The sequence below is a fragment of the Polyodon spathula genome, chromosome 3, assembly GCF_017654505.1.
Source record: "Polyodon spathula isolate WHYD16114869_AA chromosome 3, ASM1765450v1, whole genome shotgun sequence".
Classification (NCBI taxonomy): domain Eukaryota; kingdom Metazoa; phylum Chordata; class Actinopteri; order Acipenseriformes; family Polyodontidae; genus Polyodon; species Polyodon spathula.
The window spans coordinates 85303400-85319424 of NC_054536.1; the positions used below are offsets into that span (position 1 = coordinate 85303400).

Sequence of the window (16025 nt, forward strand, 5' to 3'; positions counted from 1 at the left end):
TGAAGGGCTGCAATGCCAGATACCACCGAGTTATCCAGGCATTGCTATCCTTCATTGTGCTTAACCACATGAGTGGGGCGTGGTCTATGACGAGATCAATTGAATGTCCCAGCAGGTAGTATCTTAGAGTGAGGAGCCCATTTAATGGCCAAACAATCCTTTTCAACCATGGAGTAGTTGTGCTCCAGAGGGAGCATCTTTTTACTGAGGTACAGGGTGGGGTGTTCATTCCATCTACCGTTTAGGATAATACTGCACTCAAACCGTCATCCGCCACATTGGTGTAGAGGATGAATCTCTTAGTAAAGTCTGGAGTGATGAGAGCGGGGACCTGGCAGAGTCTCTGCTTAACAGTATCAAACGCCCCCTGACATTCTACTGACCACGTAATTGAATTCGGTGCACTCTTTTTGATAAGGTCTGCTAAGGGATTGAATACTGTGGCATATTCAGGATGAATCTTTGGTAATAACTGGTTAACCCCAGAAGAGACCTCACCTGAGCCTTGGTTTTGGGAATTGTCCACTAAAGCCTGGACCTTGGTAACAACGGGTTTCACCCTTCCATTATTCCCCATTATAAATCGCAAATATTGTGTCTGTTTTGGCAAATGCACATTTTATCAAGTTAGCGGTCAGCCGGGCTGCCCTTAGAGACTGAAGGATGGCCATGATCTTAGCCAAATGCTCTTGCCAAGTGAAGCTGTAAATATCCACTTCGTCAATATACGCTGCCGCATATTCACGATGTGGGTGTAAAACCTGGGCCATCAGTCTCTGAAAGGCAGCAGGCGCACCATGAAGCCCAAATGGAATGGTTGTGAAATGGAACAGCCATTCTGGTGTTGAAAATGCAGTTGTTTTCGCTCTAGAGCTGCAGGTTAAGGGGATCTGCCAATATCCCTTCGTCAGCTCCAGAGTGGAGATAAACCTAGCAGTTCGCAGTCTATCTAGAAGCTTGTCGACTCGAGGCATAGGGTAAGCATTGAACTTGGCAATAGCGTTTACCTTACGGAAGTCAACTCAGAAGCAGTTGGTGCCGTCCTTTTTGGCCACTATCACAATTGGACAGCACCACTCACTCCTGGAAGGCTCAATCACCCGAAGTTCGAGCATTGCCCATACCTTTTTGCTAACGACACTTCGTCAACTTTCTGTGATCCAGCAAGGTCTCTTTCACACTGTGACACCTGCGGGAGAGATAATGGCATATTCAGCAAGGTTAGTTCTACCGGGTATGTCAGAAAAAAACATAATTGAACTCCTCAATTAACTTACACAGCTCTCGTTGCTGATCAGGAAGTAACTGTTTCCCCATCGAAGTGTCTTTTCTGCTAGAGGTCTCTAGACCGGGGCCTAAATCATCCAATACTTTTCCTGCAGCTGCAAATAAGGCCGCCCTTGCCTGCCAGGGCTTTAATACATTTACATGATAAATTTATCTTTCATTACAGCAATCGGGCTGTCTAATTTCATAATTCATCTTTCCTATAGTCTGAATCACTTCATATAGCCCCTGCTATTTAACACATGGTATCAAATCGGGGGAGGGAAGAAGAAAACTTACTTTGTCTCCTGGTCGAAAGGTTTGAATTCGTGCATTTCTGTTCTAATGCTGCTGTTACGAGTGCTGAGCCGATTTGAGCTTGTCCTGGGCCAAATGACCAACCAAATCCAGGCGATCTCTCAGTAGGAGCACATGCTGCACTACATTTTTGGACAAGCCTTTGTGCTCCTCCCACCCCTCTCTCAACAGATCCAGGATGATGCGAGACTTCTAACAGAATTACTGGAGATAAGGAAGTGCACTGTCTTAGTAAAATTATGATTCCACAGTTTGTCCCTTGAATTTGATAAATTTGTACCCAGCGGAACGATGTCAATCGTTCCACATATTAACATAATCTAGAAAAGTATAACAGGAAAACGAAAGTTGCTATAATTTAAGAGCAGTACAGAAATGAGTACCAGAGGGCACAGATGGCAATGAACTGGAGGTAGAAGACACTTCTTTACATAGAGTGTAATGAAGTGATAATCTGTTGCTTGATGCAAGGTTGCCAACAAACTAGTACAAGAACTACTTTAAATTATGATACTTTAAGCTTAGATTGGCCACACGTTATGGACCTAGTCACCTCACGTTCATACATTTTCTTATGTTCTAAATTGTAATAGTAATATTGATAAACAACCTTATTATAGCCTAAATATAACAACTTCTTATTATCTGTGAGAAAAAAACACTCGGATCTACCCAAACATAATTACACATTTAAAATGTCCTTTGAAACTCTTTGCTCTTTAAACATGCCTGACTTAATGTAATTATATTATGGGATTTGTCAATGCTGAAAGATTATACTGCATGACCGTGTAGCCCTGCCAAGAAAACATTTTTAACAGATTGACAGATGCTGCCAGAGATCAATCACGAATAAACAGATTGTTTTTAATATTCAGTCCCCCCTCCCTATTCTTAAAAGACCACCAATTGCACAAAATCAATTCTTAATTTGGAAATCTTTGTTTTGCCCCTAAATAGCAACATTAAGAAATTGACAGTAAAGATGGATATGTAGAATAAATATAGCTAATGTTCATGAAGTTATTAGCATTGTAAACTATGCATGAATAAGATTGATGGGGATTCAAAACCACAAGAGCCATCTGCTGTATAAGAAGTTTAGATGTCAATTTTCAGAATGTAGTATGTAATAGCATACAAACCCCTTTCTTTGCAGTATGGTGCACCTTTTTATTTCACTATTTCATACTTGATGAATTTAGACATGTTGACAGTAAATTGTATATGCACTATACTTTATTGTATCTATAATAAAGTAACTAGACCAGTAGCACTTTGTAATTGTTGCGACCATATCGACAAAAAATCATTAAAGAAATTACAATGCTGCCTTGCACACACATTTTGAATCCTACACTGGCAAATAAATATAAGTAAACCTCGCTCAATCTTACCAGAGACTGCATTCAAAATACTATTAGGAGGCTGTGGTACAATACTGCCTAAACCACGTTTTCAGCTGCAATTTCAAACCGGGGCTGCTGTATGTGAAATCTGCATTCTACAATCCAGCCCTCCGTTACTGCTTTCTGAAGTTCAAGGGTTAACTGTAGCATCCCTCGCATGGGATGCCGATTACATAACTTCCCCATTAAAGTGAGCTGGAGAGACAGATTTCTGCCAGGCTGCTATCTTAACTGGAGGTGATGGATTCACAGAGGTTTCATGCTCTTTTTCTGATGGTATCACTTTCAGTAAGGCGGACACAACAGTGAAGTGCTTTATTATATAGAATTGTAACAACTGGCTGTTTGTTGATTGATGCAAAATTTGCCAATAAACTACAATACTTGAAATTACAGTACTTTAATGTGGTGAGAATGATCTCCTGTTTAAAATTCAGCAATCAAAAAATGTCTCGAGGCAATGCAAAATGCAGAAATGCACTGACTATTTGCTCAAGTTTTAATATTTAACCCGCCCCTGTATTACACATTGAGTAACCAAACAAATATAAATTATATAAGAAAACAATTTATTTCTCAATCATTTTCTAATAATTGTACATGTCCAGATAAATTAGATTAATAAGAGTAAAATCCCAATAATAATAATAATAATAATAATAATAATAATAATAATAATAATAATAATAATAATAATAATAATAATAATAATAATAATAATAATAATAATAATAATGGCTGTGTGGTCCAGTGGTTAAACAAACAGGCTTGGAACCTGGAGGTACCCAGTTCCAATCCCAGCTCAGCCACTGACTCATTGTATGACCCTGAGCAAGTGCTTGAACCTCCTTGTGCTCTGTCTTTTCGGGTGAGACGTTGTTGTAAGTGACTCTGCAGCTGATGCATAGTTCACACACCCTAGTCTCGTATCTTGTAAAGTGCTTTGTGATGATGGTTCACTATGGAAGGCACTATATAATAATAATAATAATAATAATAATATTTTCCTCAGAGGAAAGTTAGCTGGCGAAATATCAGAAGTTCAAGGTAAATATCAGTATTACAGCTTTCAGAAGTATTAAAAGAAATAGACAGTGTTAAAGATAGCTTCTGGTGTTTGCAGTTATCAGTTTTTGTTATTTGGTACTTTTTTAGAAAAGACTGTAGGGTAGGGTAATAGCCTTACTGCCGGCATCCTGTGCACAACTGAAAACAACAATTACAGACAAGCCTCCTCCCTGTTACAGTTATATGGTTTATGAGGGTTGTTTACTTACCTGCTGGTCAGTCCCCAGAATTTCCTTTATAGGTATACAGATGCATTAAAACTTCTTCATGAAGTTTTATTTTACAGACTGTATTTGATGTGGTCTGTGCTAGAATAAATCAATTTATAGTAACTAATGAGAAAATATAATCCAACTGCAATATGTAAAGCACACAGTGACAGTACTGCAGGTGTTTCTAATGCAGTCTCAATTTAATTGAAATCTAGTTTCTAGCAGATAACTGGTGCAGACTACATTTAGACCATTTGCTCTGTTTCTTGGATTTTCTTTACTATTCATTGTCATACAAAGCTTTGCTAGAAGGCTGTGCTGTTATACTACGATATTCTTATTTTAGATACCCTTAATATTTTACAAAAAAATCTTGATTTTAATTTAAATAACCACTTTCAGAGTAAAAGGACTGATTATTATTATTTATTTATTTTTTGGACCTATTAATAAATATAAAACGTACTACAATATAGAATTTCCAATTATGTTCCCTGACTCTCCAAACCAGCGGAGGAGAATTGATAGTCAGTGGGACGCCTCCACCAAGCCAATCACCACCCAGGAGCTTCACAGCAGTTGTCTCTGAGCTACCTACCCTGGAGCCAAAGGTCAGCCCTGCAGGTGTTCTCTCAAGCTTACTGGGCACCTGGTTAGTAGGGGCTAATGTAGCCAACATGACGCATAGCCAAGGAATAAATCTGTACTCCAGTGACTACTGGCTGGTTTCACAGTAACACTAATCAAGGACTATCAAGGGTCTGTGAAACTAGATGTACATCCTGTTCACAACACGTCTTGCCTTATCAATTCTTACATTCTTTTAACTCTGTTGATTGATGGTTTTATTTTATTTATTTTTTTTTTTTTACACATCCATCTGGTTGAAAAGGCAAATGTATAAAAATGTAGCACAAAATAAGTCAGCGTGTTTTTAATTTAACAAGCCTCTATCCAGCTTTGCTTTAACTATATGTAACATGTTTTCATATTCTATTATGTATACAGTAGCCAGTTGGACATAGCCGCTGCAAAAGTTTTTATACTGCTCGCTGCATTTATACACAGATGAAATGTTCCTGACAAATTAAGAATTAATGTCAACATTATTTGAATCGTCAATTTACAGGCTAAACAAAACCTGGACAGGCTCCCTCTCTTCATTTACAGACAGAAAGGGACCATAAAATTCCTATTAAATGAGGATATTCTTACAGTAGCTATGTAACAGCCACAAGGTCAAATCTACTGCAGTTACTTTGACTCTAGTAACCCTAAACACTGACTACAATTGCTACATCAAGAGTTTGAGATAAATGTGAGTAATTATATATATACACACACACACACACACTGCTGAGAAAGTTTGTGGACCCCTTAGGATTTTCACATATTTCAAAACTAAAATGTTATTAGATCTTAATCTCAGTCCTAACAGATAAAGATTAGCTGATTAAACAAATTACACAAAAACATGATACTTTTTCAACATTTATTTATCCACAAATGATTCAACATTCAATATCCATGTGTGAAAAAGTATGTGAACCTTTAGATTCAGTAACTGGTGGCACCCCCTTGAGCAGCAATGACTTCAACTAAGCATTTCCTGCAACTGTTGGTCAGTCTCTCACGTCGGTTTTGAGGAATTTTGGCCCATTTCTCCTTACAGAACTGCTTCAACTCGATGAGATTTGAGGGCTTCCTTGCAAGACAGCTCGCTTCAGGTCCTGCCACAACATTTCGATGGGGTTTAGGTCCGGGCTTTGACTAGGCCATTCTAAAACTCGGAATTTCTTCTTCTGCAGCCATTTGTAGATCTGCTTGTATGTTTAGGATCATTGTCATGGTTGTGTCAATGATGGCAAGCTGTCCAGGTCCCTGAGGCAGCAAAGCAGCTCCAAACCATCACACTCCCACCACCATGCTTGAAAGTTGGAATGAGGTTCTTCTGTTCGAACGCAGTATTTGGTTTTCGCCAAACATAACGTTTCTCATTGAGGCCAAAAAGTTCTACCTTTGACTCATCTGTCCACAGAACCTTGTTCCAGAAGTCTTGTGGATCGTCTATGTGCTCTTTGGCGAACTTCAGACAGGTAGCAACGTTCTTTTTAGAGATCATTGGTTTCCTCCTGGCTATCCTTCTATGAACACCATTCTTGTTCAGTCTTTTTGTGATAGTAGAGTAATGAACACTCACATTAGCCAAGGCGATAGTGGTCTGCAGATCCTTGGATGTTACTCTGGGGTTCTTTGTGACTTTCTTGATGATTTTCCTGTTTGTTCTTGGGAGAGATTTTGGTAGTATGACCGCTCCTGGGTAGATGACTGTGGTCTTGAACTTTCTCCATTTGTAGATGTCATTTGTCTGACAGTGGATTGGTGGAGCGCCAAATCCTTAGAAATGGTTTTGTAACCCTTTCTAGACTGAGGAGCATCAATAACTGTTTTTTTGAGATCCTCAGATTTCTTTTGATCGTGGCATGACATGTTTCCACACACCTGTATGGTGAGGACCAAACTCACAGTGTTTCTGATCTTTATATATGGTGGGGCCTCCAAAACTCACCCCTGAAGAGCTACCTAATTATTTAAAAACCTAATACTAATTTACCCTTAATTGAGCTGATTAAACCAGAGGTTCATTTACTTTTTCACATACCCTGAATCTTAATTACTCATTGTCTAATTCATACATGATTTTGTTTCAAAAGACATAGAATTGGTTAATATAAACCATATTGGATATTGAAGAAAAGACTATGGGATTTTGTGATAAAGTTCCCGCCCCTGTGTATCTTATCTGTTATATGTTATGTGTGGTGTGTTAAATGTTGGTGTATAGTCATTGGTACACAGGGATATAAACAGGTCTGTGTAACACGAGTGTTTAAAATGTATATTTGTATTTAGGCACGAGGATTGCACAGCACTTCACGTGCAAGTAAAAAGTAATAATATGCGAGCACGGGGAATTGCACTTTATTAATTCACGTGCAGTTGTACTGAGACTCCAATTGAATGATTGATTAGCAATCGAGTCTTGGTACAGCTGCATAAAAGCAACTCCTAATACACAACTTGATGCTGGCATTCCTCAGCAGTCACTACATCATCTGCTGAGGGGAGCACGGGGGAAAACGGCCCGGCCGCAGCGGCTACGAAGAGGGACAGCACATCAGCTTGTCCTGATTCCCTGCCTCGCTTCACCCAAGGATGCGTGTCTCACTTCGCCCGGGGTTGCCAGCCACTCCGCATCGCCTGGGGTTGCTGGGACTGCTTAACCTTGGGCTGCCAGCCGCTCTGCATCGCAGCAGGAAGTACTGTGGCCGGAACCCCACCAAGGGGAGCTGCCGGCCACAAAGAAAGGGGAGGAGGTCTGGAGACCACCAACCCCAGCAGCAGTTTCGCTGTCGGAGATCGGGGGGGGGTCCGGAGACCTGCTTTCATTGCAGCTTCTTCGCTGCCGGAGATCGTGGGGGAGGTCAGGAGACCTGCTTCCACTGCAGCTTCTTCGCTGCCGGAGATCGGGGGGGGGGGGGGGGGGGTCCGGAGACCTGCTTCCACTGCAGCTTCTTCGCTGCCAGACGTACTTGGTCGGAGCCCCACCAAGGGGAGCTGCCAGCTCCGAAGAAGGAGGGAGATCAGGAGACCACCGCCCAAGCAGCCTTTCTGCTGCCAGGTGTATGCCACCCCACTGTCAGCATTGCTGCCGACAGCCTTACGACCTGTGGGCCCCTAGAAGCCTCCGGTCCTGCCCAGGACTTTGTGCTGGACTTTTGGGTTTTTAAGGGCTGAGGTGGCCATTGAGGCCATGTGTGCTTAGCACAGGGGGGGGGGGGGGGTATATGTGACAAAGTGCCCGCCCCTGTGTATCTTATCTGTTATATGTTGCATGTGGTGTGTTAAATGTTGGTGTATAATCACTGGTACACGGGATATAAATGGCTCTGTGTAGCACTAGTGTTTAAAATGTATCTTTGTGTTTAGGCACAAGGATTGCACAGCACTTCACGTGCAAGTAAAATGTAATATGTGAGCACAGGGAATTGCACTTTATTAATTCAGTTATACAGAGACTCCAACTGAATGATTGATTAGCAATCGAGTCTTGCTACAGCTGCATAAAAGCAGCATGTTTTCACCCACTCGGGGTTGGGTGGTCGGTGAGTGGTGAACAGGAGAGAGAGGAGAAATTTAATAACAATTGCTATTGCATGCTGGTGGGACCAGCACGATACTTGTATTTAAAACTCACCGGGTTTGTCAGTGTGTCTGTCTGTGCACCGTGTTGTTAAGTATATTCTGTTTTTTTGTTTATTTATTTATTTTGGCGAATGTGCCGTGTCCTGCCTTTTGTCCGTTTAAAACCCTTTATTTACAATAAACCAGCAGAAGCAAGCGTCTCATCATTTCACTTCATCCGTTCTGTCTGTGTGTATTCCTTTCCTGGTTCTGACGCCGCCCACTTCGGCCATCTTTGTGACAGATTTCCATAATTATCATTGGGGTACACAAACTTTTTCGTGGCATTGTGTGTGTGTGTATATATAATTTATATACATACAAGTTTTTAGAACAAAAACTATATATATATATATTATATATATATATATATATAATTTATATATATAATATATAATTTATGTATCATACACATACATATATATATCATACATAATATACATACCCATGTATTATATATATTATATATACACACACACACACTATAGCCTTTTCATTTTATTTTTTTGTGCCATACTATTAGCTGAGCAAACAGTTCTAAATAACTTTATCCACATAATAAAAGCATTCAGGTAGAGCATATAATAGCAGCAATTTAGTGGTGCTCTAAAAGACAGGTTAGGACAACATTGTCTCAACCTGCTTCCAATCCCTCATTTTCATATTAACTGATTCATTTCCAACACAAATCTCTTAAAGTAGTTATATTCCTAATCTACTGTAGCTCTCATATCAAAACCTCTAGCAAATCACACAAGTTCTAAATGGCCAAGACACACAGTAAACATTCCCTACTCTTGAGGGTTTGTATACAAAGCCTCCCACCCTTCCATTTTACAACAGAGAATGCATTTCACCATATAAAACAAAACACACATTAAAAGCGATTTTGTTTTTGTTGCATGTTTTATGCTACATAACTGATTTTTTTATAGCAGCTCTATTTACAGTAGTCAATTTTATCTGGTCACATTTTCAGGATAAAGACTAACTTTGACTGTGTTTAGATGGACACGTCATGACAGTTTTCCCTCACAGTGTTGGCCGTACTTCTGAGGAATTGCGTTTCCATGTAGTTATGATTTAGGTTGTAGTTTTGAAGTAGTCCGTAAATGTAGTGTGTCTGTGTGTGTGTGTGTGTGTGTGTGTGTGTGTGTTTAAAGTAGACAAAATATCTACCTGGTAAAACGAACTTGCCAAATGGTTTTTTCCGAATATTGACAATTTAAAAATAAAAAAAAAAAAATATCAGTGAAAGACGACGCTAAAAATGCAACAAAAAAATGTCGATACAAAATGGCAAACTTTTATCAGTAACTGGGAGGGAAACCAACGTGAAAGTTTCACTGAAGGTACCTGACAAACTGCATACAGAAACGACGCAAATCTATGTTAGAAAAGGCTCAATCATTTGGGTCGGTGAACTGTTAACGAAATATTGTCTTGTTGAGCTAAGTGTCTGTTTTGTATGTCTTTTCTGCTGGAGATTACGTGATAAGTCAGAAGAACAGGATCTTGACTGCTAAAACCTTGTCAGGCACAAGCACAATTCCTGCTGCGATTTACATCGGCTTTTACAGCTATTTTTACCGTGAGAAAGAGATTGACCCTGCCCTTAAAGTTGCACTGACCAAAAGGATGTTCTTTCACTCTTATGTGATAACGTCAGAGTCAAGACTGTAGAGCTGATTTTCACGAGCATGTAAACCCAGCCATTGTAATTGCTTTATTTTACCAACATCTTCTGGATGGGTTTTGTCTTGGATCACACTCAATAAATAATGCATAACATTGATGACACGTATAATTCTGTCACTTAATTAAATGAAGATTGTAGTAAACTATCCTTTATTTTTGGCAACTGAAGATATAAATTTCAGGACAACAGAAACACTCAACAAGCTGTCAAAGATCTTTAAAAACACACTAGACGGATGTTGGACCTTGCTCTGCTATATTAAACCACCAAATTAATTCTTTTGGGGGGGTACAGTAAAAGCCTGAGCTCAGAACCTTTCAATTATATGCATCTTAGGGAACTATATAAGACATTGCCAAAATGAGAAGTTGTCTAAGTTAGTCTAGAACAGAAGTTGTATTTATGTAATTTCATATATTCTAAATCATTACTTCTTCACAGATTTTTATTTTAGCTCAACACATAGAAAATAGTTTTATCATCACTGTGGGCAGGAAAACACCCATAATTGTATAATATTTAGGCTTCAGTTTTTTATTTTATATTGAGGCATCAAAAAGCATTTGCATTTACTTAAAGTTATTTTTTTCCAAAATGTTTTTCCAATATTACAACAGCAAGAGAACATTCAAAGAGGAGATTAAATGTTTAAGAGATACAAATGGCAAAATCGTAGAGGAAGAAAAAAAAATAGCAAATATATTAAATGATACTTTTCACAAGTTTTTACAAAGGAAGATACTGACAACATGCCCCACATGTCATCCAGTTCCTATCCAGTTTTAAATAACTTTATTATAACTGAGGCAGAAGTGTTAAAGGGACTAGGAGCTCTTAAAATAAACAAATCCCCTGGGCCGGATGAGATCCTCCCAGTAGTACTCAAAGAAATGAAAGAAGTAATTTACAAACCGCTAACCAAGATCATGCAGCAGTCTCTTGACACAGGGGTGGTACCGACAGACTGGAAAATTGCAAACGTAATACCGATCCACAAAAAGGGAAACAAAACTGAACCAGGTAACTACAGACCAGTAAGCCTGACTTTCTATTATATGCAAACTTATGGAAACTATAATAAGATCCAAAATGGAAAATTACCTATATGGTAACAGAGTACTGGGAGACAGTCAACATGGTTTTAGGAAAGGGAGATCGTGCCTAACTAACTTGCTTGATTTTTTTGAGGATGCAACATCGATAATGGATAATTGCAAAGCATATGATATGGTTTATTTAGATTTCCAGAAAGCTTTTGACAAAGTCCCGCACAAAAGATTAATTCTCAAACTGAACGCAGTTGGGATTCAAGGAAACACATGTACATGGATTAGGGAGTGGTTAACATGTAGAAAACAGAAAGTACTGATTAGAGGAAAAACCTCAGAATGGAGTGTGGTAACCAGCGGTGTACCACAGGGATCAGTATTAGGTCCTCTGCTATTCCTAATCTACATTAATGATTTAGATTCTGGTATAGTAAGCAAACTTGTTAAATTTGCAGATGACACAAAAGTAGGAGGAGTGGCAAACACTGTTTGCAGCAGCAAAGGTCATTCAAAATGATTCTAGACAAGATTCAGAACTGGGCAGATACATGGCAAATGACATTTAATAGAGAAAAGTGTAAGGTACTGCACGCAGGAAATAAAAATGTACATTATAAATATCATATGGGAGATATTGAAATTGGAGAAGGAATCTATGAAAAAGACCTAGGAGTTTTTGTTGACTCAGAAATGTCTTCATCTAGGCAATGTGGGGAAGCTATAAAAAAGGCTAACAAGATACTCGGATACATTGTGAAAAGTGTTGAATTTAAATCAAGGGAAGTAATGTTAAAACTGTACAATGCACTTGTAGGACCTCATCTTGAATATTGTGTGCAGTTCTGGTCACCTCGCTATAAAAAAGATATTGCTGCTCTAGAAAGAGTGCAAAGAAGAGCGACCAGAATTATTCCGGGTTTAAAAGGCATGTCATATGCAGACAGGCTAAAAGAATTGAATCTGTTCAGTCTTGAACAAAGAAGACTACGTGGCGACCTAATTCAGGCATTCAAAATTCTAAAAGGTATTGACAGTGTGGACCCAAGGGACTTTTTCAGCCTGAAAAAAGAAACAAGGACCAGGGGTCACAAATGGAGTTTAGAAAAAGGGGCATTCAGAACAGAAAATAGGAGACACTTTTTTACACAGAGAATTGTGAGGGTCTGGAATCAACTCCCCAGTAATGTTGTTGAAGCTGACACCCTGGGATCCTTCAAGAAGCTGCTTGATGAGATTTTGGGATCAATAAGCTACTAACAACCAAACGAGCAAGATGGGCCGAATGGCCTCCTCTCGTTTGTAAACTTTCTTATGTTCTTATGTTCTTATGTTCTTATTATAAAATAAAATTAGATAATTAAAAAAAAAAAAAAACACACAGGTAGATGTTCCAAAATGTACAAAGCAGCCTGTCCTACAATCAGGACCATGGTACTTAACAGGTTAACTTAAAACATCCCAGCCTAGAATGACTTATTCAATATGTGACCTCCACACCCTCCCCCTCTCTAAATTATAATCCCAGATACAATTTGCTTACAGTCTGAAGTCAGCGAGTTCCATCTGCAAATCAATCATTGTATTCAGATACTTAGCTACGGTATCTTATTTCTGTAGCCATGGCTGCAAGAAAATCTGTTTCAAGAGCAGAAGCATTTGCTTTGTTTGGTGTCAACACACTCCCACTTATACAGAATAAACAAAATATTAATCAGAGTGAGAAACTTAGACATGATTCCTCTTTCCATGTCTAAAAACTTTCTCACTTAACTGCCTTCATCAGTGGCCTTGTTTGCACAAGTGTCTTTGCTGCAGACCTCTGCAGGGCCTATACTGATCTTGTCATTGTTACCAGTGGCTCCAGGCAAACTGTCCACCTTGTCAGTTTTGCTCACCTGATCAGCAGTATCTCTACTATCCACAGCTGGCTTGATAGATGACTCATTGGCAGAATAATCGGCGACAGATTGTAAACACTGATCCAAAGCATTTTTGGAATCCGTTTCACCAGTGGAGGGGACTACTGTTGAGGCTGAAGCACTCTCCATTGAGACTGAACCTACCTCCAAAGTTTCTCCATCACAGGAAGCCAAGAGTATTGAGCTTTCACAGTGGTAATAACCAGAGGCTTGCTTCTTGTGCATTGAACAGAGATCAATACGAGTGAACAGCTCAGTGCCAAAAGCAGCATCTTCATATTCTTCATACAGAATCTTCTTCAGCCTCTACATAGGATGCAAGTAAACAGCATTTTTAAAAAAATAACAGAATTTGACAAGTTGGTTTGTAAAGCTATATATTAAAAAAATAAAAAAGGTTAGCTCTCCTGAAAGGCAATGACATTGCAACAGTAAGGAAGATCAGGCAGGCAGACACCTGAACACCCTCTACTTTTCAATCCTGGGCTCTCTCCAAATAGTGTGGCGGTTTGACGATTTTGAGTACTGTACACCAAGATCAGTTTATTACTTGATTTTATTAAATACACTGCAGCACAATTTGATAATCAGGAGGTGTGCATCAGGTGTTACATATCACCAAATCCTGTATTGAAACTTTAAATGTTTATTCTTAAATCAAGGGGTTTCAGGCTTTATTTCAATACAGTACAGGGTTGGACAATTTATATGCAGAATACACATTTTGAAACGTTTATTTTTTCCATTAAACTTCTCTAAAAATTATGTTAAAGAAAGACTTGTGTCCTGCACTCTGTGTTGCATAATACATTTTAAAAAAATAACACCCTCACGTATTTATTTCACTGAAACCCAGTACAACCAATGGACTGACATTTATTTTGCAAGTCATCCAATTATAATTCATTGAATGGTCAGATTTTTCAAAGAATTAAAAGATCATGCAAAATAAAATTATAAAATGTTATGGCTCTGGAAAATTTGTGAATCCCAGAAAACATTTTTAATTCAATCCCCTGATAAATATAGAAAACGCACATACAAATGTCAAGGTTAAATTGCAGCAATCAGTTTGAACAAATACACTTGAATGACCTTGAGGTACCTCAACTGCTCAAACAGAAGGTCATTTAAAGATCCAAAGGCAATAGTTACAACAGGTTTTATTAGCCAAAAAATTACAGGCTTTCATTCCAATTAAGAAATGATCTCAAGGACTTAACGGTGGTTTGTAATCTTCAGCCAAGAGCTTTCTGCTAGGCACGGATTTTTTTTATTTTTTCACTCTGTGCTCCATTCAGTTATGAGAATACATACCCAAGACTCCAAAAACCACTTTAACCACGATCCCACATGGCTCATCTACAATGTATATCCATATAAGCTGAATAAAATAGTAACCGAATTGTAATTTAAAAAACACAATTAAAAAGCATATTTCTAGTTGTGGCACTATTGCAGGAGGCTGTATGGGTAAGGTTACAGAGCTCCAATAATCCCACATTAAAATCTTAGCTGTCATACTTATTCACTACAGAAACTTGATTTTCATTTAACTGGAACATGAGCTTCAAGTTAAGCACATGTCATTTAATCCTTATCTGGTAAAGGATTATCAGGGATATATTTTTATCCTCTATAGGCAGAGAAATGTTCCGATTTCTATGGATCTCATTTACTTACAACTGCGTTAGTGTTTATCTTGCTGGTGCAGATAGAAACTGAATTTGTGTGACTGAAAGATCAAGCACTAAATATGCAGTAAGTTTCCAGACAGCTTTTACAACCACTAGATGGCAGAATTGTAAAACTTTTACTAAAGTAACGCATGCAGCACCATATAGTGCTGAACTACTGGAACAAGTCCGAGAGCCATTCTTGTTAAAAAGGTAGGTACACTGTTCCATTATTGTTTTATGTTTGCAATAATACTGTTTTTCTATTATCATTTTGACTTGAGTCTATTACAGAGCTGTTGATATGAAGAGTTTAGGCGCTGCTCTTCACTTCTAGCTATCAGACGTGCAACGTAAGCTAAACCAGGCCGATTGTCTATATTAGTAAGTGCCATCAAAACAAAAGGAAACTTGACTAGATTGTGCTGGCTCTTACTTTTATTAAGAAACTGTGCCTAATCTTGGCCTACCCAGTATATTACAATATTTTGTTTCCATTCAACTTCATCTACAATTGTGTTTTGTTGTATATTTACCATTCTTCTCAGTGCTGGTGCTTTTGACAGCTTCAGAATAGTCAGGTGAGGTTTGAACTCCTTGCTTCCTGTGATATCAACTTCCACATTCTCAAAACTCGTCTTTATGGCCTCTAGCAAAACACACACACATGCTTAATTTAGAGTTCAGCAACATGCCACAGAAATGTAGTTGCATTTTCAGTTAGATACCATTTTGTAAACCTCTGGAAACAAGTTTTGTCCAACCTGAAAACAAGTTGCCTCAAAACATCTCTCTACAGTAATTCAAAAGCAGGTTTAAGATTTAATTCATTATTTTTTTAAAATCACCTGTCCTCCAAGATTTCAGATTCAAAAAGCATTCATTCAGGATTATTCTTTTTTTTTTTTATTTTTTTTTTTAAATCACACTGCAATCCAAAGGATTATTTTGACATTATGCATGCCAGGTAAGAGAAATATGCCTAACAGTTTGAATTCCAGTTTACTGTGTTTATCGAATGGCTTTTTTTTCTGAATCAAAAGGAACATCAGTATAACAAAATAAACCGAATTGTGCCCAATACAAGGGTCTCCAACCCTGTTCCTGGATAGCCCCAATCCTGCAGGTTTCACAGGTGTCTTCACATTATCAATGGCTAAAGAT

At 38.5% G+C, this 16025-nt stretch overlaps 1 protein-coding gene across 1 annotated transcript; it reads right to left on the minus strand.

Moving 5' to 3' along the window:
- Nucleotides 1-12900: 12900 nt before the first annotated feature.
- LOC121308719 (A-kinase anchor protein 7-like) lies at nucleotides 12901-15733 on the minus strand. Its single transcript, XM_041241281.1, has 2 exons — nucleotides 15398-15733; nucleotides 12901-13491 (listed from the first exon to the last, which is right to left on the minus strand). The coding sequence occupies exons 1-2, from the start codon at nucleotides 15398-15400 to the stop codon at nucleotides 13033-13035; spliced, it is 462 nt and encodes a 153-aa protein (XP_041097215.1). The 5' UTR covers nucleotides 15401-15733; the 3' UTR covers nucleotides 12901-13032.
- Between the last annotated feature and the right edge of the window lie 292 nt (nucleotides 15734-16025).